Source organism: Phyllopteryx taeniolatus, chromosome 12 (genome assembly GCF_024500385.1).
Source record: "Phyllopteryx taeniolatus isolate TA_2022b chromosome 12, UOR_Ptae_1.2, whole genome shotgun sequence".
In the NCBI taxonomy this organism is placed as follows: domain Eukaryota; kingdom Metazoa; phylum Chordata; class Actinopteri; order Syngnathiformes; family Syngnathidae; genus Phyllopteryx; species Phyllopteryx taeniolatus.
The window spans coordinates 1,477,202-1,501,841 of NC_084513.1; the positions used below are offsets into that span (position 1 = coordinate 1,477,202).

A 24,640-nucleotide genomic window follows, 5' to 3' on the forward strand; every position below is an offset into this window, starting at 1 on the left:
TGTGTTTTCATGTTCACTGAAATATTTTTAAAATATCATTGGTGTGTTTTTCAACATAGGGTAAAGGAAAAGAGTTGTAACTTGTAGATGTAGTCTGAGTACACCTGTGTGTTTTCAGGACTGTGAAGGCCTTGTGGCAGTATCTTGGCTCCAGGGGAGTAAACACCATCTTGATTTGGGAGAAGATAAAAGACATTGTCATCAAAACAATAATTGCGTAAGACAATTTTTTTTCTGCTTTGTATTAAAGGTATTTACTCCGCTGGATTTTGAAGCCGACTTCCTGTCTCTCTCACGTACGTGTCATTAGGTCAGAACCATACGTGAACTCTCTGCTCAAGATGCATGTACGCACACCTTACAGTTGCCATGAGCTGTTCGGTTTCGATATCATGCTAGATGAAAACCTGAAACCTTGGATCCTGGAGGTCAACATTTCACCCAGGTAACACACACAAACACACGCATACACAGAAAAGGTACCATTATAATGATAGTTCTCAATTTTTGCTTTCACTCATTTTGGCTTTTCATCAATAAATAACCAAGCTTCTGTGCTTAAAACTGCAATCTGCAACTCTTTGTTTAAAAAGTTATTCCCACCCAAGCCACTGCTAGAGTTGACACAATGCTGGTTAAGCCCTTCAACTCCTCCAACATCTTGCTGTTTTTTTCGGTAAATTTTTTTATATCTAGTGAATGCCTGATTTTTAAAATTATTTTATTATTAGTATTTTTAAAATTATTTTATTTATTAAATTTGTGGGTTTTTTTCAGCGTTGGCCCAGTTGGTAGCACACCACAAATGACGGCACAAAAATTACGCATTTTACCAAGCAATGGGCGGAGGACGGTTGTAAAAAGGTCACTAAACATATAGTTTTGCGTTTCTTTAGCAGAAAATAATCATATATTTTCGCCATATACATAGTCATTTGGAGTAGAGCTGGGAAAACCTCTGTCTAGGCAAGCTTCTTCTTGACGTAAATGCGCGTTTACGTCATTGTTTTCGCACGGCATAAATATGGCGGCTCATATGCGACAGAGCTCTTGTTTTTAACTACTTATAAGTTGTTTTTGTTAAGCTTTTTTTTAATGTATAAAAACAATCCCAACTATTGTGCTCAATAGAAGATGGACCTCCAGCTTGATAAATGGTGACGTTCACGACAAAGTGCGGAGGTCACACGGCTGTTCTGATTAAATATAGTGCACATCATGTATACACCTGAACAGAAAGGATCACGTCACGTGTAAACAGTTGACCAAAGATCTTCAATCGGAATGACTAAAACGTCTGCATGTAAACCTGGCTACTGTGTGGTTGGTTGGCTGAAGAGAAGCCCTTCACCTGTCAATCAATAGACAACCCCAATTCCAATAAAGTTGGGATGTTGTGTTAAACATAAATAAAAACAGAATACAATTTGCAAATCATGTTCGACCTATATTTAATTGAATACACTACAAAGACAAGATATTTAATGTTCAAACTGATAAACTTTATTGTTTTAGCAAATAATCATTAATTTTATGGCTGCAACACGTTCCAAAAAAGCTGGGACAGGGTCATGTTTACCACTGTGTTACATCACCTTTTCTTTTAACAACATTCAATAAACGTTTGGGAACTGAGGATACTAATTGTTGAAGCTTTGTAGGTGGAATTCTTTCCCATCTTGCTTGATGTACAGTTTCAGCTGTTCAACAGTCCGGGGTCTCCGTTGTCGTATTTTACGCTTCATAATGCGCCACACATTTTCAATGGGAGACAGGTCTGGACTGCAGGCAGGCCAGTCTAGTGCCTGCACTCTTACTACGAAGCCATGCTGTTGTAACACGTGCAGAATGTTGTTTGACATTGTCTTGCTGAAATAAGCATGGGCGTCCATGAAAAAGACGTTGCTTGGATGGCAGCATATGTTTCTCCAAAACATGTATGTACCTTTCAGCATTAATGGTGCCTTCACAGATGTGTAAGTTAGCCAAGCCATTGGCACTAACACAGCCCCATACCATCACAGATGCTGGCCTTTGAAGTTTGCATCCATAAAAGTCCGGATGGTTCTTTTCCTCTTTGGCCCAGAGGACACGACGTCCACAATTTCCAAAAACAATTTGAAATGTGGACTCGTCGGACCACAGAGCACGAAGCCAAGCTGTTGTCACACGTGCAGAATGTAGTTTGGCATTGTCTTGCTGAAATAAACAGGGGCGTCCATGAAAGAGACGTTGCTTGAATGGCAGCATATGGTAGTTTCAAGTTGCACTTACGGATGTAGCGCCGAACTGTAGTTACTGACATTGGTTTTCTGAAATGTTCCTGAGCCCATGTGGGGATATACTTTACACATTGATGTCGATTTTTGATGCAGTGCCACCTGAGGGATCGAAGGTCACGGGCATTCAATGTTGGTTTTCGGCCTTGCCGCTTACATGCAGTGATTTCTCCAGATTCTCTGAACCTTTTGATGATGATATAGACCGTAGATGATGAAATCCCTAAATTCCTAGCAGTTGTACGTTGAGGAACATTGTCCTTAAACTGTTTTCTCGCACACTTGTTCACAATAAGGGTAACCTTGCCCCATCTTTGCTTGTGAATGACTGAGCAATTCATGGACGCTCCTTTTACACCCAATCATGGCACCCACCTGTTCCCAATTAGCTTGTTCACCTGTGGGATGTTCCAAACAGGTGTTTGATGAGCATTCCTCAACTTTCTCAGTCTTTTTTGCCATCTGTCCCAGGTTTTTTGGAACATGTTGCAGCCATAAAATTCTAAGTTAATGGTTATTTGCTAAAAACAGTCAAGTTTATCAGTTTGAAGATTAAATATCTTGTCTTTGTTGTGTATTCAATTAAATATAGGCTGAACATGATTTGCAAATCATTGTATTCTGTTTTTATTTGTTTAACACAACGTCCCAACTTCATTGGAATTGGGGTTGTGCATTGACGTTCGCTATCTTCAACTACTGGCTGAATAACGTGTGCCACTGAGGTCATGCTTAAACAGTTAACGCTCCCATGTTTGTGTTAATTGGGTACTAACAAACACAACAACTCGGAGAGGCGCTGACGTTTTAAACGACTGCTGTGGTGGAGTGAGCTGTTTAGCACCTGAACTCATTAGCTTGCAGGCTAGCTCGTTAGCTCATCCAACTGTCGGCTCACTTTGTGATCTGCACGCCGGCTCACCACAACAATGAAAATGTATAGAGTCCGGAAAAGCTATCGTGTCCATTTTATTTATCGAACGATAAGTCGATACAGTAATTATCGTGATGGGCCTCGGAATGACTTGTCTCTGTTTAACTGCCTGGAATATAGCTGTCTGATATCTTTATCACAAACGCAGACACGCTTTGATATAAAAAGAAAACAGTAACTGACACAAAGTCCACAGTTCGGGTCCATATTCCCGAGGACCTATAGCTGCCCAACAAGGTCCTTAGTGTAAAATACACAAAATTCAGCACTGACCAATGCAGCCACAAAATGCAGGAATGATAGGGAATTACCTCTTCCAAAGAACACTTTTTTTTCTCCCCTCCCCTTACCAGCTTTCCTTCAAAACAATAAAAATGGTGTAGAATCACATACAAGAGGCCTAACATGCATTACCAACATCACATTGAAGCAACGGCTGTTCTTTTGTTGTAATGGAGAATTTGAGCTTCAGGGGCGCCAAACATTACATACTAGCCTGACAACATGTTTTGTTTCCGTAATGCAGCCTCCATTCCAACACAGCGCTGGATGTTTCCGTCAAGGGGCAAATGGTCCGAGACCTCTTGAACCTGGCGGGCTTTCATATTCCTCAAAGAGAAGATGTGGTCATCTCAAGTGGAAGCACCTCCAGCTCCAGTAGCAGGTATGATTTGATGAATGTACTGCACCAGAGACGTGTACAAATTAAAAATGCAAGTTTGATAGTTTTGTGTGTGTGTGTGATCTGTGCAGTGTAAGCAAGGAGTCGCCCAATCTGGAGATCTCTGTTGACGAGAAGGTCAAACGTGCCTTTTACCTCAAGCAGCGCTTTGCTGACCAGGTACATAGACAAGCTTATGATTACAGGAAATAAAGTAATAGAAAAATAACTATTCTCAATCCACCTGTTCACCAAAGCATATACAACCTTATCTAACAATTATACCATTTAAGTAGACATATATACAGTGCCGTGAAAATGTTTTAGCCCCCTTCTCAAATTCTTATTTTTTTGCATAATTTCCCCACTTTAAGAAAATTAAATAAATATAAATATCGGACAAAGATAACCCAAGCAAATGTAAAATGCAGTTTTTAAATGGTGATTTCATTTATTAAGGTGAAAAAAAACACCTGGCCCTGTGTGGAAAAAGTAATGGCCCCCTAAATCGAATAACTCTCAGCAGCAACATCTGAAATTAAACGTTTTCTGTAACTGGCATTAAGTCTTTTACATCTCTGTGGATATATTTTGAACCACTCTTCCTTGCAGAATTGCTTTAATTCAGCAACAGTGGAGGGTTTTCAAGCATGGACAGCCTTTTTAAGGTCATGCTATAGCATTTCAGTTGGATTCAAGTCCGGACTCTGTCACTCCAAAACCTTCATTTAGTATTTTTTATTTATTTTAATTTTTTTATTAAGTCGTTCAGAAGTTGACTTGCTGGTGTGTTTTGGATCGTTGTCCAGCTGTAGAAACCAAGTGCGCTTTAGGTTGAGGTCACCAACAGATGGCTGAACATTCTTCTTCAGGATTTTGCTGGTAAAGCGCAGAATGCATGGTTCCATTAATTACAGCAAGTCGTCCAGGGCCTGAAGTAGGATAGCAGCCCCAGGCAATAACACTACCACCACTATGTTTGACTGCTGGTATGAATGTTCTTTTTCTGAAATGCTTTGTTACATTTACGCATGTAACGAAGACAAGCACCTTCCAAAATGTTCATCAGTCAGTCCATGGAATATTCTCCAAAAAGTCAATCATCCAGATTTTTTTTTGTTTTTTTTGTTTTGGTTTTTTTGTAGGATGAGCCTTTTATGTTCTTAAAAATTTGTTTGATTATTGGAAACATTTAAGCGTGACAAAAAAAAAAAAAAGCTGGCAGGTGTGAGCTTAAGTCTATCCCTAGCTGACTTAGCTGACTTTGGGTGAGAGATCTGGTACACTGTGGACTAATTGCCAGTCAATTGCAGGGCACATATACTAAAAATAAATAAATAAATAAAAAACACTTCCCACTCACATTCAGTCTTAACCTACCATGCACTTTTTTTTTTTCTTTTTTTGGAAAAACCTGGAGCTGTCACCTTATCGCGGTGGAGGGGTTTGTGTAACCCAATGATCCTATGAGCTAAGTTGTCTGGGGCTTTATGCCCCTGGCAGGGTCACCCATGGCAAACAGGTCCTAGGTGAGGGTCCAGATAATGCACGGCTCAAAGACCCCTAAGAAAGCAACAACTACTGAACCATGTTTTCCCTTGCCTGGACGCGGGTCACCAGGGCCCCCCTCTGGAGGCAGGCCTGGAGGTGGTGCTCGATGGTGAGTGCCTGGTAGCCGGGCCTAAACCCATGGGGACAGCCCAACAAGGCAACTTGGGATCCCCTTCCCATGGGTTCACCACCTGTTGGAGGGACCAAGGGGGTGGGGTGATGTGTGAGCTGGGCGGTGCCCAAAGGCCGGGAACTTGGCGGTCCGATCCCCAGGTACAGAAGCTGGCTTTAGGAACGTAGAATGTCACCTCTCTGGCAGGGAAGGAGCCTGAGCTGGTGTGGGAGGTCAAGAAATTCAGACTGGACATAGTCGGGCTGACCTCAACACACAGCTTGGGCTCCAGTACCAGTCTTCTCGGAGGGGTTGGACTCTCTTCCACTCTGGAGTTGCCCATGGTGAGAGGCGCCGAGCAGGTGTCTGCATAGTGATTGCCCCCTGGCTCGGTGCCTGTACGTTGGGGTGAAAGGGTAGCCTCCCTCCACCTTCTGGTTGGGGGGACAGGTCCTGAATGTTGTTTGTGCCTGTGGACCAAACAACAGCCCCCTTTCTCCCGCTGGGGACTCCCTCATTCTGCTGGGGGACTTCAATCCTCACGTGGGCAATAACAGTAAGACACTGAGGGGCGTGATTGGGAAGAACAGCCCCCCTGGTCAGAACCCGAGCGTTGTTCTGTTATTGGACTTCTATGCCCGTCATGGACTGTCCATAACAAAACACCATGTTCAGACATAAGCGTGTTCACATCAGCCCGTCTGATTGTCGTGCCTACGTGGCGACCATTTTGGGAAGGTCATAGATACCATGAAGGCAACGGTGCGCTACTCTTGTTTACATTTAGACTAACAAAAACAACAGCTGTCATGTATTGTAGTATTTGTCTGGCACTGTCTGCCCAAAAGTGGATTATTTCAGCTCACCTATAACTTGAAAAAGCACCGTGCAGTACATTGCAGATGTTTTGTTGGAGTTTTGACTGCGCACACACACACACAGAAACATCAGAATTTGCACAATCACCTTTTATTTTGTAATTGTTTTTTTATCTTCATGCTGTGGTTAAAGAAAGCTGAAGTTAGTATTTACCGACTCAGTATTTGAGTAATTATTTCACTGTATACCTTTTACTCAAGTATTTTTTTGGACTACTTTTTACTTGAGTCAAAATATTGTCAAGTAACAGTACTCTTACTGGAGTACAGTGTTTGGGTACTCTACCCACCTCTGGAGCGGACGTCCTCTATTGCTACTCTTGCGTTTAAGCAACATTTTTGCTCATCAGATCAGCCCGTGTCGTATTTGTTGCACTGGTCTTTTGTACTTTTGTGTTGAGGTGCTACGGGTCATGGTTCTGGTTGCGGTCCCAGTGGAACCGCGAAGCACATGTAACATCGGCGACAAGAGTTGATCCGCTAGTACGTCTTGTGTTAATTAGGAAACGCACTTACAATTATCTAATTAGTTTACGGATGTTAATGTTAAATGTATTAAGCAACGGAGCAATGTTAAGGGTTATGTCACAACATGGAATGAATTAACTTCAAATTCAGGAATGGCCAATAAAAACAGAAAAATATTGTACTTAATATTTTCCTGGAGGATGCATTTGAGATTAGATTTTGAAGTTGGTACCGGAAACAGACAATGATATAGTCAATTATTTTCCAGAATGAGAGTGCTTAAAGAGGAGGATACTATTCATGAGGCACAGCTTGAAGCAGGCAGCAGGTGCAGGTGGAGATGGGCCTGGCTCAAATTGGAGGCCAAAACAAAAGGCAAAGAAATGAGCCAAATTTAATTTTAATCTTCAATTTGTACATCAATATGTACTTGAGCAGTGTTTATTTTTGCTTTATTGTACTCTTCAGCCTTCCAGATTGCTTAATTTATGTTAAAATAATCCCCCCATCCCCAATGTTTATTTTTTTGGGGTCACCTTTTTCTCGCTTTTGGTGTTTGCATGTCTGTATTGAATATAGGTTGAAAAGGATATTAAAATCATTGTATAATTTTCTTTAGGTTTTACACATCGCAACTTCATTGGAATTTTAGTTTGTATCTTGCTAAACTTCTGAATTAATTTTTCAATTGATGATAGACAGGCGCTGAAGTAGTAAAGTACGCCCATAGCCATGATGCTCCCTCCACCATGCTTCACAGTTAGCATCAAGTCGGATGTTGGTGTACTGTGCAATTTTCCTCCACACATGACATTGTTTGTTCCTCCCAAACAATTCAACTTTGGCTTCATCTGTCCACAGAATATTTTGCCAGTAGTGCTGTGGAACATCCAAGTGCTCTTTAGGAAACTTGAAACGTGCAGCAACCTTTTTTTTTTATACAGCAACGGCTTCCTCCTTGGTGTTTTCCCATGAACCCCTTTCTTGTTTAATATTTTGCATCTGGCAGATTTTAACATGGATGTTGGCATGTGCCAGTGATTTCTGTAAGTCTTCAACTGACACGCTAGGGTTATTTTTTTTACCTCATTGAGCATTCTGCGCTGTGCTCTTGCAGGCATCGTTACAGAATGGACACTCCTTGGAACAGACGCAGCAGTGCTGTAATTTCTCCATTTATAGGCAATGCGTGTAACCGTGGACTGATGGACATCAAGACTTTTAGTGATACTTTTGTAACCTTTTCCAGCTTTATACAAGCTACAAGAGACAATTCTAAACTGATCAAAATCAGAATCATCTTTATTTGCCAAGTATGTCCAAAACACACAAGGAATTTGTCTCCGGTAGTTTGAGCCAATCTAGTACAACAGACAGTCAATTTACAGAACACTTTGGAGACAAAGAGATTGACAAAAAACAATTGTGCAAAAAGATGCAGAGTCCTCTAGCACTTCGAGCAGTTCGAATGACTAATATTGCAATAGTCCGGTGCAATGACCATTGTGCAAGGGGCACTGAGACTTCAAGGAGTGTATGCGGTTTAAAGTGACGAGTAGTGCGATAATCTGGGACAATGTTGGTTGTGCAAATGTTACAGATACTCCTCAAACAGTGTGCAATGGAGCAGATGCTACTCTGGCATGAGTGGCCAGTATATGCAAATAGTGCAGCATGGCGAGACAACTACAGTGAGTGCACGAGTAATACATAATTGGCCCCACAGAAATGTGACAACGAACTCAAGTCAAAAAAATTCCCAGCTTGTTGTAATGGAATTATAGGTTAGGTGTTTAAGAAGTTGATCGCAAGAGGGAAGAAGCTGTTGGAATGTCTACTAGTTCTAGTTTGCATTGATCGGTAGCGCCTACCTGAGGGAAGGAGCTGGAATAGCTGGTGACCGGGGTGCGGAGGGTCCGAGAGGATTTTGCACGCCCTTGTCTTAGTTCTGGCAGCGTGCAAGTCCTCAATGGTGGGTAGGGGGGTACCGACAATCCTTTCAGCGGTTTTGATTGTCCGTTGCAGTCTGAGTTTGTCCTTTTTTGTAGCAGCACCAAACCAGACTGTGATGAAAGAACACAGGACTGATTTGATTACCGCTGTGTAGAACTGTCTCAGCAGCTCCGGTGGCAGGCCGTGCTTTCTCAGAAGCCGCAGGAATTATGTGTTTTCAATTTGTGATGTTTTCTTGTGCCCAAAGCAGCTTTAAGCTTGACCTCCAATCTCGTATCATTGATTGGACTCCAGGTTGGCTCACACCTGACTCTGTTTAGCGCTTACTTTTTCCCTCCCTGTCCTTTAAATGTTTACACGCTATTTTCAGTAAAAGTATGACAACATATAATTGTTTGCCTGGTATTAGGTTAAGCAGACTTTTTGTTTATTCTTGTGATTCAGGTGATCAAACTACATTTTATGACCAATTTATGCAGCGATTTAAGGAATTCCAAAGGGTTTACATAGTTTTTCATCCCACTGTACATGTCCGAACTGCTGGCAACAAAGGTACACTCTTGAAATAAAAATGTGAGAAGCGGGAGCAGGTGTTTTAAATTGGGTGTTATCTCTCTCGCTCGTACTTATACTACTGGAGCTTCAATATGGCACCTCATGGCAAATAACTCTCTGAGGGTCTAAAAAAAAATTTTGCTCTACATAAAGATGACCAAGGCTAGTATAACAAGATTAAGTGTTGTCCCATGAAACGATAGAGTATATTTACAAAAATGTGAGGTGTGTACTCACTTTTGTGAGATACTGTAGAATAACCTAAACCTAATGCTGCACTTGGTGCAGCCTATAAACTCCAATAATGCAGTATTCAAATTTTCTTTCTTCTGTCAGGGAATCTTGGCGACAGTGTTGGATGTTTTGACTCCCAACGATGTCCGCACGCTCGCCGAGAGCGAAGATGAGTTGAGCCGCCGCGGGGAGTTTGAGCGCATTTTCCCGTCGCAGTCGTCATCCAGATACCTGCGATTCTTTCAATGTCCACGGTACCTCAGCATTGTGTTGGACCAGTGGGAGCGCAAGTACTGGAACAACAGGACAAAAGGTTCGTCAGTCTAACAGTGGTGTGAAAAAGTTTTTGACCCCTTCCAGATTTCTTATTTTCTTGCATGTTTGTCATACTTAAATGTTTCCCATCATCAAACAAATCTAAATATTAGTCAAAGACAACACAATTAAACACAAAATGCAGTTGTTAAACATAAACCTAACTTAACTGTGCTTTATCATACCTGAGTATATCTTGCCACACCCAGGCCTAATACTGCCACACCTGTTCTCAATCAAGAAATCCCTTAAATAGGACCTGCCTGACAAAGTGAAGTAGACCAAAAGATACTCAAAAGCTAGACGTCATGCCAATATCTAAAGGAATTCAGGAACAAATGAGAGAGAAAGTAATTGAGATCTATCAGGGAATCTTGGCGACAGTGTTGGATGTTTTGACTCCCAACGATGTCCGATCAGTGTGGAAAATGTTATAAAGCCATTTTTAAAGCTTTGGGTCTCCAGCAAAGCACAGTGAGAGCCATTATCCACAGATGGCGAAAACATAGAACAGTGGTGAACCTTCCCAGGAGTGGCCGGCCGACCAAAATAGGGGTGAAATGGTAAATAGACTGCACTAATATAGCTTTTAGTCTACACTATCGCAGTGCCTAAAGTGCTTTACAAAGCCTCGCATTCACCCATTCATACACCAATGGGCGACTGCTGCCATACAAGGCGCTGCCAGGCCCACTGGGAGCAAATTAGGGTTCAGTGTCTTGCCCAAGGACACTTCGACATGTGGACAGTCGGAGCCGGGATTCGAACCAGCTACCCTTTGGTCACTGGACAACCCGCTTTACCTACTGAGCCGGCAGCCGCCCATGAGTGCAGCGACGACTCATCGAAGAGGTCACAAAAGCACACAAAAACAACCAAACAACTGCAGGCCTCAGTTAAGGTCAGTGTTTATGACTCTACCATAAGAAAGAGACTGTGCAAAAATGACCCGCATGGCAGATTTCTAAGACCACTGCTGAGCAAAAAGAACATTAAGGCTCATGTCAATTTTGCCAGAAGACATCTTGATGATCCTCAAGACTTTAGGGAAAATACTGTACTGTAAATACTGTAGTCTGATGAGACAATAGAATTTTTGGGAAGGTGTGTGTCACATTACATCTGGCGTAAAAGTAACACCACATACCAACAGTCTGAGGCTGTTTCGCTTCATTAGGACCTGGACGACTTGCTGTGATAAATGGAACCATAAATTCTGCTGTCTACCAAAAAATCCTGAAGGAGAATGTCCACCCATCTGTTTGTGACCTCTAGCTGCAACAAACTTGGCTTCTGCAGCAGGACAATGATCCAAAACACACCAGCAAGTCCACCTCTGAATGGCTGAAGAAAAACAAAATGAAGACTTTGGAGTGGCCTAGTCAAAGTGCTGACCCGAATCCTATTGAGATGCTGTGGCATGACCTTAAGAAGGCAGTTCGTGCTCAAAAACCTTCCAATGTGGCTGAATTACAAGAATTCTTCAAAGATGATTGGGCCAAAATTACTCCCCAGCGCTGTAAGAGACACATTGCAGTTGTTGCTGCTAAGGGTGGCCCAACCAGTTATTAGGTTTAGGAGGCAGTCACTTTTTCCACACAGGGCCATGTAGGTTTGGATTTGTTTTCCTCCCTTAATAAAAAACATTCAAAAACTGCATTTTGTGTTTACTTGTGTTGTCTTTGACTGTTATTTAAATTTGCTTTTAACATTTAAGTGTCAAAAATCCCCCAAAAATAAGAAATCAGGAAGAGGGCAAACACTTTTTCACACCACTGTATTTTATTACCACCGCCAGTGGTGGAAGGTTTGTTTGTGGGATTGAATCGAATTTGAACTCAAAATTTTCACCCAGAAATAATGGCAATAGAAATAATTGGTTGTAGTGTCATGACGCCGCCATCATGAAATCTTATAATTGTACAGAATTGTACATTTTAACTCATACAAGTGTAGCAGTAGTAGTTAACCATTGTAAATGGATACAGTATGTAAAAACAAGTAAACATGAAATTGTTGCTCGCTCTCCGTTAACAGAAAAACACAGTGACCCCTAAAATAGAAACGGACAAAAGTAATAATAAAAACAAATGTACCGAAAATTAACTAATGAAAATCAGGTATTGCTTTTGAACTGGTCATACAGAATTGTTCTTTAACTAATGAAACTGTCGTGGATCAAAATGATGGTACCTTTAACTTTGTTTTATTGCTCAATCTTTTGAGGCAATGATTGCATTTATTTTGGCCTACTCCTGCTGTCACGGGTGCCTTCTTCGACTGCTTGTTTGTTTCACCGCTGTTCAGGGCTGACGGAAGGCCACTTCAGAATAGTCAGAAAGTTTTGTTCTTAGTCATTCTTGGGTATTTTTAGCTGCAGGTTTTGAGTCATTATATTGTTGCATGACCCATGACATGCAACTTTTTAACACTGCACGTTTCACTCAAGAATGCCTTGATAGTCTTGAGAATCCTTTGTACCCTACACAGATTCAAGTAACCTGGTCAGATGCTGCAAAGCACCCGCAGATCATAACTGAGCCGCCTCCACAGTTGGGACAGTGTTTTTTTTGTTTTCTTTTCTTTGTATGCTTCATTTTTGTGTCTTTAAACATAGAGCTGACATGACTTGCGAAAGAGCTCCAGTTTTGTGTCCAAATGGACATTCTCCCAAAAGCTTTGTGGCTTGTCAATATGCATATTAGCAAATTCCTTTCTTGTCTCTTCCATGTTGTTTCAGTGACCATTTTGGGTTTTTCCTTCTTCCTTTTCCTTTTGACAAAACGTTACCAAAGAATTTGCCTGTTCCGAGTGTACGAAGAATGCAACAAAATATTACATCAAGGTTACAATTGTTTAGCTCTGCCAGTTTCATTGGCTAGTTTTTTTTTTTTTTTTTAACAATTATGTTGGACCACAAAAAGTAAGGCTTTTTGTCATGTCGGACAACTTGTTTTATTTTTTTATATAAGTTGACTAACCTGATGGAGTCTGGGTTGATGTCATGGTCTGTGTGCAGGTGTCAATCTGCTCAGGCCTTTGTGTCAGAAGGGAGTCCATCTTGGTACCACTGATCCCGCTCACATGGTAAGGAACATGACCATCTTTATCTCAATGATTATACTCTGAATTTCAAATGCTTAACCTCTGTGTGGGTGTGTCCACCTAGTGGTCCAAGTGTAGCTACATATCCAAATTTGAACACCACAGAGAAGCACCTGTCAACCCTTCTAAATCCAGGTGTGCACACTGACTGAAGTGTTCTCAATGTCATCAAATGCACGTCACAACTGAGATGTGATTGCCCTCATCTTCCAGGGTGGTGGTCATCCACCAACACCAGTCGGATCACATGGAACTGGATGAAGGCTCAGACGGGGACACCTTTTTTGCCAGTTCGCCCACTTTGCAAAGTCCCTCATCCAGTGCCGACAGCAGTGCCTGTGCCAGTCCTCAGCCCAGCCTATGAGGCCTTCCCACATGCTCACCTCATGCTCAGGGTCTTCTACTGCTATTGCTAAAGTCCTCCCCTCGGATCACTTCGAGCAAGATCCAAACCCACAATTCAGATCATTTTATTCTAACTGTTGGTTGTTGGTACCCCCCCAAAAAAAGGGTTCCAAACATGCAATTTTGACAACCTACTACAATTGTGTTAGTCACATATATACTAAAAAAAAACAAAAAAACACACACGATAGTATTTAATCTGGCCTGCCGTGCAATTCTAAAAACAAGTACATACATTTATTGTACTATTATTATTATTATTGAGTTTTGTCACACTCTTCTTTGACGTGTTTAAAAGCCCCTAAAACAAAATGCTTGAATACATCACTTGAACTGTGATGATGCTTGTTGGAGTGAGATTTAATGGTTGTCAAACTGTTCAATGATACGGAACGCGGTCTATTCCGACCACACTTAGTGCTTTATATTAGGAGTGAATGTTTACATTTGAAGTGATTTCCTGGCATTTTAGAGGGCTGGCATCAAATCCAGAATCGCACTTTATCGGTTCCTGTAAAAGTAGCCTTTGTGACCTGCCAGTTGTTACTTTTAATAATAGTCAAACTATAATCCCTGGAAACCTCTAAACTAATCAGTCCTGTTTGCAAAGGTTTATGAGAGTTTGAATGTTGAATAGACACTGTGTGGATGCGATAGGATGCTTGTTACTTTTGGAGCAGAACAACTAAGAAGCTGTTAAATTACAATGAGGATCTGGATAAAGGATATATTTTCACCCTTTTTGAATAACGTCCCCCCACCCCCAGAATGATAATGGCACCACCAGTCAATGAACCAGGAAGTAGCCTGATAGCTAACAAACAGATAAGCAAACATATAAAATGCGTCACAACATTTTGTATACAGTTTGGCTTGGGTGGAGGTCTGCACAACATGCATGCACGCATACATACATACATACATACATGTATAAACGCACACGTAGGTCTTGATAGAGTAGGGATGGTGTCAAACAAAAACGTCCACATTTTGTGAATTTTTGACCACAGAAAACTCTCTGATTTTTGTTGGGCCATAGCTCAAATAACAGAACTAATTGTAGCATAAGGTTTTTGCACAGTGTATGACATGTTTTACAAGGCCTAGTACCATCAGAGTCTGCATGAATGGTTCTTTACTGGATTAGCTATTCAATCTACCTCTCAGATTAAACTTGATTTATTCTGTTTTTTTTTCAAAAGGAAAGCATACATACAAACACATCAAGATTACTTGGAACCTAATTTGTCAGCATTTCCGATTTATCGCACAATTTCGTGTCATGGCGACGCGGCTAGGCAGAGTGGCTGCAAACTCTTCAACGGCATTTTTTATGGGCCGCTTTGAAAAAGTTCATGTTGTTGATAGTGAGAAAAAACGTATTTGCTACTCACATAACTGAAGTGTAATATTATAACTGAGTTTCTAATATGTTTTACTAACAGGACAAATGTAGCATTTCTTAAGGGCTTGAAAATGTTGCTCAGGATAATACTTTCAAAATAAAAGTTACACTCAAAGTAGTTTGTGTGTGTGTTTTTATGGTGCTGTTGCAGTTTATTATTATGATTGTTGTAGTCTTCCACCATACAAAAGTTAATGGCCATGTTGAGTGGGGGCTGCGCAGCATGTGCAGCAGGAGATGGTTGTAAACTATTAATATCTCAGCTTTTCACTCCTGCGCAGCAGGCCAGTTTGGATAACCAATGTATTAATAGTACGATACTAGAAAACAGCTGTCCTCGCCTTCTGCTTACTGTACACAACATTAACTTCCAGTAAGGCAATGTTTTTCTTCATTTTAAGGTGTCGGGGAGATTATTGATTCACTTGAGATTACAGGTGGTTGGTAAGGTATCTGCAAGGTATTTTATGTGTAAGGTCATTCTCGTTTTTAACCCACCCCTCAGACCAAGTCCAGATCTTGTCATCTTTGTCAAGTTAACTGAATAAATAAACGTTTTTAGTTATTGCACAAGCCACATGTAGTCTACCTGGAGAAAAGGGTTACCAACCAAGGAGGCATAGGAAGACCATGCTATGACGCAATGAAATAATTTCGGTTAATAAATTATTTTCTCAACGTTTCATCCGTATCATGGTTTCAGGAGCGGTAATCAGGGGGAGAAAAGGGGACCACTGTCCCAGGGCCCCGAGTATCCAAGGGGCCCCGTTGGCAGGGGGCCCAACCCCCCCGTTCACAAATAATATCTAGAAGAAAAACTACACCGCACCAAAACCCCCCATTGATCATTTGTTTTTAAGGGGACCCGCTCTGAAGGTGCTGTCTTGGGGCCCATAATATGGTGCTATCACCCCCCCCGCCTGCGTTTGCTCGGTCAGATTTCTCAGTTTGATTCCTGGAGTTTGCATTTATGTTGTAACAGTCACAACATTAACTGTTGCAATTAAATGTGCACGTGTCTGCGCTTAAACTGAAAGGTGTTTCTTGGATTCCCTACTCTTGTCTGTTACAGTGAAGGGGGGGTTCACGGTAATAATGCAATCCCTTCAAAGACAAACATGACAGCTTCTGTCTTGGCCCACATCAGATTTTGTAAGTGAACCTAATGTTTATACCTTGACTGTTTTTAGCCACCAGACCTTCCTCGCTTCACTACTCTTGGCTGCTGCATGTTTTCGCCCACCTCCCCTCGCCTCCCCTCTCTGGCTCTCTTGCAGTGAATGCCAGGCCTCCCACCACTTGGTCCAGATTTAGACCTCTGCTCTTCCAAGACTTTCAGGCCCAGATTGAATCGTGCTGTACTGCTCCACTTCTTCACGTCTCGTCCGTATCGCCAACATAGGCACAGAACCCTGCAGATGTCGGCCAGTGGCGCGAGGGATATTTAGCATTTCATTCTGATGCCAAGGGTGTCAGTGTCACCGCATCCCCAATCATGGAGTTTCATGCAGAGGTAGGACTCCTGTCATCAATTAGTCTGTTTGTTCTAGTTGTAGGTCCAAACAGTGGTCCTAACATGACACCCTGTTGAGAATGACAAATAATATCTTAGTTTTTTGTTTATGTACAATGCTATGAAAAAGTATTGGCCCCACTCGCAAATTCTTGCTTAGTTTCCCCACTTAAATGTTTCCCCACTTCAGTGTTTAAGCTCATCAAACAAATGTAAATATTAGACAAATTTAACCAAAGTGAACTTAAAATGCTGTTTTTAAGTGGTGATTTCATTTATTATGGGGGGGACTTGAAAGTTACCTGGGTCTGTGTGAAAAATTAATGGGACCCCTAAACCTAATAACTGGTTCGGCCACCCTCAGCAGCAACAACAGAAATCAAGTGTTTTCTATAACTGCCAATGAGTCTTTCACATCTTTGTGGAAATATTTTACTTTATCGTCCTGCTTTGTGTTCTGAATCGTTATCGTGCTGCAGAACCCAAATGCTCTTCAGCTTGAGGTCACAAACCGATGGCTGAACATTCTCCTTTAGGTTCTGTTAAAGAGCAGAATTCATGGTTCCATCAATCACAGCAGATTGTCCAGGTCCTGAAGGACCAATGCAGCCCAAGACCATCACACTACCACCACCATATGATGATCTTTTCCTGAAATGCTCTGCTACGTTTACACCAGATGCAACAAAACACATGCCTTCCAAAAACCTCAACTTTCATCTCGTCAGTCCATATAATATTCTCCCAAAAGTCTTTTTTTTTTGCAAAAGTAAGGCGAGCCTTTTAACTGCCATGAATGCCATTTGTATCCAGTCTCTTTCTTATTGTTGTGTCATGAACACTGACCTTAACTGAGGCAAGGGAGGTCTGCAGTTCTTGAGAAGTTTTCCTGAGTTTCTTTGTTGCCTCCTGAATGAGTCATTGCTATTCTCTTAGGGTAATCTTTGTAGGCCAGCCACTCCTGGGAAGGTTCACTACTGTTCCATGGATAATGGTTCTCCCTATGGTTCGATACAGGAAATTGATGGATACAGGAAATTGATGGATGGAAATTAAATTACCATTTAAAAACAGGATTTTAAGTTCACTTGGGTGAGAAATGAGCCTGTCCCAACTTTTTGGGAACGTGTTATAGCCATAAAATTCTAAGTTAATGATTATTTGCTAAAAACAATCAAGTTGATCAGTTTGAACATTAAATATCTTGTCTTTGTTGTGTATTTAATTAAATATAGGTTGAACATGATTTGCAAATCATTGTATTCTGTTTTTATTTGTTTAACACAACGTCCCAACTTCATTGGAATTGGGGTTGTAAAATGGTGTGCCATGTTCACACTGTGAAAATACCTCCTGTAGAAATGATTTAAGACATTGACTATTAGAAATTTTCAGTCAAAAGCTTCACTTCAAAAAAGGTTGGTTTGGTGGAACTTTGTTGTTGTTTTTTTCCACGCACTGCCATAAGTTACATTTTGATGTATACATTTACAAAGGATGCGTAACTGAATGGTGCATGCTCACTGATTCATAATACTGTTTAAATAATTTTTGGTTAATTTCACACTGCTCATATGATTTGCAACAAAATTTGCAACGAGCTCATAATGAATAAATTGGAATATTTTCCGAAAGTACTTGTAATTATTTGCACCAAAACAATGGGGACATTTTTGAATAACAGTTATTTATGGATTTTTAAGCCACACATATTGTGGTCTGGCCCGCTTGAGATCTAATTGGGGTAAATACGGCCTGCGAACTAAAATGAGTTTGACAACCCTGTGCTAGGCTCTCACCAGCCGGCGTGACTGCTCTGCATTCCACCGCGGTGGACAGCATCGTTGACACCAGCCCCCGCCAGCCGGGCTTCCTGTTCACTCATATTACTGTTGTTGTCATCTGATTAGTGGAAAGCGTCTGAATGTCTTGCTATATAAGTTGAATGTATGATTATTATTATTATTATTATAAAATAAAAAAGGCTTTCATAATTGCCTTAGAGACACAGAGGGAATGATATGCATGTGTACTTATATACATTTAGTATTAATTTACATTTATCTTAAATATGCGTGCTTGTTTTCATGTGCTTGAATGACGGAACATTAGCCGTTAGCTTGAAGAAATGGCTGCTAGTGAAAGCTATCCCCGCGAGGACGTCAGGACTTGCGGGTAAAACCACTCACGAGTACGTTCACTGTTCAACGAACGAATCACTCGGTTCACTTAAGTCCCGCCCCCGCCTGCACGCTGGCTGCGAAACAACACTAGTTAGTAGTGCCTTATCAATATACTGGAGCACTACCCCCCTAGAGATTCTCACAATCTCTAAAATGGGCGGCAGAGCTTTCAGCTATCCTTCACTGCTAGGGTAATCTCCCAGGATACACCGAGCCCCTCTCTCTTTTCCCTCGTGAATGGATCTTTATTCCTAAATCGTGCTTTCATAGTAGAGAAAATTGCCATCTCAGAAAATGTTCTCACGTAGAAAAATCTGATCGTGGGCCGTTTTGCTCCAGTTCACCCGGGTCGTGTCAAGCAATGAGAATATGCGATACATCAAGAGCAAGGTGTCAGTGAGCATTTGAGACCACGCCAGACAGTTAAACATGAGAGCAGGCACAATTTTTACTCACTTGGTTGAAATGTGACGGGAATATGACTCTCTGGAGCACCCACGTCCATTGGGCAGCTTTTATGATCATCAATCAAAGTTCATGGTGACAGATCTTTGGAAAACTGTACAGAAGCGCCTGAGGTGTTTAGAGGCTGAAGTTCTCTAAAGCAAAGTACCCACATATACTGATATAATCAGGCCTAATTTGTGGATCAGTGTTGGTAGAAGGAGACACGCAAATGTCACTGGAGATATGGTTATGTGTGTGGTATGCTGGTGATCTCCAGTACACACTATTGGCCATATTCTCCCATTGGGGCTTAAGTCCTTGTGACCTTGTGTCACTTTCATCTATGCGCATTCTTACGTCCAGGCCTCTGACACACCCACTGTGCATAACCTGGGAATTTGTGAGCAACCAACAAAGAGGTGTGATTCACTGAAGTCTGAGTGTGGCTGTAAATCATGGAGCATGAAGTTTTCTTGAGACTTCTCAATGTCACTGAAATCCATTTGCAAAATATAGCACACTTTAAATATGGAAATACCTTATGCAGTGGATGTGTCGTCGGCCAGTCCAGGCTTGCGCATGGGTCCGGGTAACACAAACATTTGAAAGAAAAAGAGGATGGTTTTCATTCTGAATGAAATAAATCCAATAATAGAAATTTAATCAGAATATTGTGCAATTTGGAGGTCCATCAATTAAAAAAAGGTGATCAATCAGCGGTGCACAAGCTTTTTACACACTGGCCACAACATTTGGTACACCTGTACAATCCTGCACAATTATCTACTACCACAGCTGTATTAAAAATGTTGCCGAGACAGTGGCAGAAATTGGCATGTGCGAAATGTGCAACCAGGGCGCAACCAGCCACAGGGCGTCACTGAACCCAGTCTGATTTATCAGGATTGAGTGACACTGTCAGAAAGCTATTAATTTTATTGGAGACATTGGTACCACTACCGCTTTTATGATTATGATTATCTTGGTGTGGCTCTATATTTATGTTTTCATGTTTTTATATTGTGCATCTTGTTTCTCAATGCCTGGACCTCGTCTGTAACTAAGCAATTCACCTGTCTAGGTTTTCAGTAGTGTAAAACTGCGCTGCATCTTTCTGATATGTTTCTGTTATGTTCACTCCTCTGATTCTTCTAGCAAGGTTTCCCAAATACAGCATATATTTGGTGTCATTAGATTGTGCAAGTGTACCTAATGTTTTGTCTAACGTGCTTCTCCAGGTGCCGTTATTTGAGATGGAGCTGGACGAGGCGGATGATGTCTTAATGGCGAACACAGGTAATGAAAATGTAGACTACCCAAGTGTCCTCATAATGATTAGCAATGGGCCTTTTGACCATGACATCACGTGTACTTCTGAGTGGCAAAAGACTTTCTCTGATGGCACCACAAGGAAACATCCCCTTCCATGTCATTTGGCCAGCGCAGATCAATTAAGAAAACAGGGTAAATGGCTTGAATGATGATTTTAGCCTTCTTTACTGCCGTAGTTTAAATGTTTGAAGTGTCAGTCAAAAAGATTCATGGGAGGTAAATTGCTTGGAAGCGAGATGGAACAGCAGCCATAATTTACATTTCAACAGGTAAGTTGATTAAAAAAATAGACATGGGAATTCAGACATACTTAACATGATCATTCAGGGGATGGTTTATCTAAAGCCTTTTTTCTGTTACTCAGATTAAGAGCACAAATGGCTTCTTTCGACTGTGAAATCCACAGTTTTCCATCCCGCTGGAGCCTATCCCAGCTGCCTCTGGGCAAGAGGGGGGGGGGGGCACACCCTGAACTGGTTGCCAGCCAATCGCAGGTCGACTGTGAAATGCACAGCAAATTTGAAAACCTCAGAGTTTAAATCAACACGCCCAGAGTTTATATGGCAACCACTGGTTCAGTGTTGATAAGAGTTCTGATCGAGTTAACATTACTGACATTGTCAGTGTTACAAAGGAACTCCGACAGTGTAAAATACTGATACAATATTGGATGATTTTACATTATTAACACTATGAAGATGTTACTTAACAACACTGGTAGTGTAAAAATATTGATATATACAGCGGTTGAAATAAGTATTTAACACGTCACCATTTTTCTCACTACATATATTTCCAAAGGTGCTATTTACATGAAAATGTCACCAGATGTTGGGAACAACCCAAGTAATCCATAAATACAAAGAAAGTCGAACACATAAGCTCAGAAATTAAGTTGTATATAATAATGTGAAATGCCAAAGGGAAAAGTATTGAACACGCCAAGTGCTATTTAATTAATACTTTGTACAAAAGCCTTGTGGTCTTGTGTGATGAGCGTGCATACAGGCCATGGCAGCGCAGTGCATTACTCACAACCTCCATCCATCCATCCATTTTCTGTACCGCTTATCCTGACTAGGGTCGCGGGTGCGCTGGAGCCTATGCCAGCCAACTTCGGGCGAGAGTCGGGGTACACCCTGAACTGGTCGCCAGCCAATCGCAGGGCACATACAAAATAACAACCATTCGCACTCACATTCACACACACAGTCTTCAATCAACTTACCACGCATGTTTTTGGGATGTGGGAGGAAACCAGAGTACTCGGACAAAACCCACGCAGGTGGTATGACTGGCTTTCCACTTACGTATTATGGCCCCGACCATGCTCACTGGAATGTTCAGAAGCTTAGATATGCACCTGTAACCAAGGCCATCGTTATTAACAATTAGTTGGCGATGGTCTTGAGAGAGCTCTCTCCTCTTACCCATCACGAGATGTCTTGACTCACACCTTGCCAATGAGACTTTTTTGTAGGCCATCAATTATGACTGAACCAGCTGATATTCATTTACACTGACATAGATTTTAGGTGTTGTCTTGGCTTTCCATGCCTTTTTGCACCTCCCTTTCTTCATGTGTTCAATACTTTTTCCCTGTGTCATTAGACATTTTTACACACATCTTAATTTCTGAGCTTATTTGTTCCACTTTCTTTGTATGTATGGATTACTTGGGTTGTTCCCAACATCTGGTGAAATGTTCAGGTCAATAGCACCTTTGGAAGTATGCTTACTACTTATACTTATTTATGGTGTGTTTAATAATTTCCTCTCTTCATTTACTTTTAGGTCTTCGCTAGGCCGCTTTGTGCCCAGTGGTATCCAATAGATAGTTTCTGTGGTCCACCTTTTGTCAGCTCTTCTGGCAACGTGGCCAGCCCATTTCCATTTAAGGCTTTTTATTTTTTGAATGACGTCAGTAACTTGTCTTTTCTTGTTGCTTATTTTGAACATTTCCATGTTCCTTTGGGTTACACGTAGTCTTTGTATAACTTTGGAATTCGTAGTCCAAGGTTCACTACCGTAAGTGAGGACTGGTAAAATACATTGATCGAAAACTTTTCTTTTCAAGCAAATGGGAAGATTATTCTTGAACATAACACTGAGGCTTCCATAAGCCTGCTAGGCAAGCTTTGTGCGGCGTTCAACTTCAGTGCTTTCCATCCATTGTTACAAGTTGGCCGAAATAGATGTCCAGGACAGAGTCCTCCATTTAACTATCTTTTTGTGGACAGCAACGATTGAACATGATCTTCGTTTTGTTTTTCTTCATTTTGAGACCCAGCGACAGCTTTTTAAATACGTGAAAACGAAGTTGTAGTTGTTCAACATCGTAGGAGAATAAAATGTCGCCTGGAAAACGAAGATGTCTCAAATAAGCGCCGTTCATTTTTAGTCTTTCTTTTTCCCAAATGAGCATTTTAAATATTTCTTCAAGGCAAGCTGTAAATGGCTTCGGAGACAGTGTGTCGCCTTGACTGACCCCTTTTCCTCGACTTATTTGCACGCTTCATCAATTAGTTTTGAACCAGAAGAATCGTTGTATATTGATTGTAGAATGTTGATATAGGTCGGTTCTAACTCTTGATTTACCAGCGCCTGCAGTATCGAAGTGGTGGTGACTGAGTCGAGCGCTTTTTCACAGTCGCTGAAGGCTACACACAGAGGTACTACACTTGTCGTTCGATTAGTGGTTGAACTTTCTGCATGTGGTCCATTGTATTAAAACCGCTACAAAAAACCCGCTTGTTCTATCGGATGTGCTTCACGGAGTTTTGATTCCAATTCGTTTCTCCAATATCTTTGCAAAGACTAAATCATTGAGAGCAGGCTTATTGGGCGATAATTTCGTAGGTCCATTTTGTCGCCTGATTTATGTAACAATGATTTCTGCGTCTTTCCATGTCGCCGGTACTTCTTGCAAGTCCTAGCCGAGTTGAAATAGTTTTACAAGGATCTTATTAAGTTCATTGCCTCTTGCTTTAAGCACTTCAACAGAAATTTTATCGAGACTGCAAGCTTTTCCGGCCTTAAGTAAACTAATAACATTTTCAACCACTTCATTCAGGATACATGGAACTGGGTCTGCTTCTAGCTTTCCATTAATCATTCATTGAGGGTCACTGTATAGGTTTGTCTAAAATTCTTTAACTCGTACGATTTCTTGGCGGCTATGACATATCGTTCCATCTGCCATTTTCAAACCAACTGTAGTGGATGTTAGGTTACTGGCCAGTTTTTAAGTTATGGGCCCATTCCATTTTAAAAGGCCAAATTTATTAAATTATGGACTGTTATTGCATTATGAGCTGTTATTTGTTATGGGTTTCTCCTGTAGAAGTCCATAACATAATAATGGCTTGTAAGGTTATACATTTCAGGTTAGTGGTAGTCAGTCACTTTTCTGCCACCCAGAAGTATCCTGGCACCTATTGTTTACAAACATTATGAAATGGTCCATAGAGCATGTGTTTTCTGACAGGCAGTTGTTCACCTACGTGGATGGTTGCTGCGGCGCCCCCTGCAGGCCCAGAGCGGGACGCCTTAATTTACATGAACTTCATGAAGAACCACAGCTGCTATGATGCTATTCCTACCAGCTCCAAGCTCGTCATCTTTGACACCGCACTGCAGGTAGTGAAAGAGCGCCTTGATTGAATGCATTGTTACTTTCATAGATTGAAAAAACAAACAAACAAAAAACATGAAAAACCAGACGTGTTTTGTGCCTTCATGTGAAGGTGAAGAAGGCTTTCTTTGCTCTGGTGGCTAACGGCGTACGAGCAGCACCGCTGTGGGACAAGAAGCTCAAATGTTTTGTAGGTGAGCAGTGCTTCTTTTTTTTATTTAATTTTTTTTTAAATGCCTAAATCTCCATTTCTCTTATATGCTTACAAGTGCACACCACTCACTGCTGACTTGTCACTTCAGCTCTTCTCAGGTTTCAGAAAGAACACACGCGCGCGCGCACACACACACACACACACACACATACAGAGGCCACAACATTAAAGGTTCTATAGCGCCCAGATGGCCTGTATTTCACTAACAAGTTCTCTTTCTTTATATTTTTTTTTTCCTCAAAGTGAAACTGGCAGACATTTCCAATCATACTAAGTCAGCAAACATAAGTCACACTGACGCCGGCCCATCATCAAAAGTTCCATCGCCCTGATGTTGCAGGGAGAGCGTTTGCTCATTGGCGTCAGCAATTAAAGGTCAGAGGACGTTGATGTTAAAAACGTTCTTGATAACTCTCGAACCCCTTTACAAACTACAGCTGCCATTTCAAAGTGATTATATTG

The 24,640-nt window shown here is 41.4% G+C and overlaps 2 protein-coding genes across 6 annotated transcripts in view; both read left to right on the forward strand.

The window, feature by feature from the left end:
* Positions 1-14,659, forward strand: part of ttll4 (tubulin tyrosine ligase-like family, member 4) — a 41,334-nt gene extending 26,675 nt beyond the window's left edge. For 3 of the 4 annotated variants that reach the window (XM_061793264.1, XM_061793267.1, XM_061793268.1), the window contains 8 exons: positions 119-217; positions 311-445; positions 3,740-3,877; positions 3,967-4,054; positions 9,728-9,938; positions 12,960-13,027; positions 13,110-13,180; positions 13,259-14,659. In XM_061793264.1, the coding sequence (XP_061649248.1) occupies positions 119-217; positions 311-445; positions 3,740-3,877; positions 3,967-4,054; positions 9,728-9,938; positions 12,960-13,027; positions 13,110-13,180; positions 13,259-13,409 (961 nt within the window). In that variant the 3' untranslated portion in view covers positions 13,410-14,659. Of the gene's footprint in view, positions 1-118; positions 218-250; positions 446-3,739; positions 3,878-3,966; positions 4,055-9,727; positions 9,939-12,959; positions 13,028-13,109; positions 13,181-13,258 lie in introns of all 4 variants that reach the window. The other variant, XM_061793266.1, reaches the window with a different exon arrangement.
* A 1,144-nt stretch (positions 14,660-15,803) lies between these two features.
* Positions 15,804-24,640, forward strand: part of prkag3b (protein kinase, AMP-activated, gamma 3b non-catalytic subunit) — a 31,441-nt gene continuing 22,604 nt past the window's right edge. The window contains exons 1-4 of one of the 2 annotated variants that reach the window (XM_061793274.1): positions 15,804-16,368; positions 20,237-20,294; positions 23,818-23,969; positions 24,077-24,158. In XM_061793274.1, the coding sequence (XP_061649258.1) occupies positions 16,351-16,368; positions 20,237-20,294; positions 23,818-23,969; positions 24,077-24,158 (310 nt within the window). In that variant the 5' untranslated portion in view covers positions 15,804-16,350. The remainder of the gene's footprint in view (positions 16,369-20,236; positions 20,295-23,817; positions 23,970-24,076; positions 24,159-24,640) is intronic. The other variant, XR_009791226.1, reaches the window with a different exon arrangement.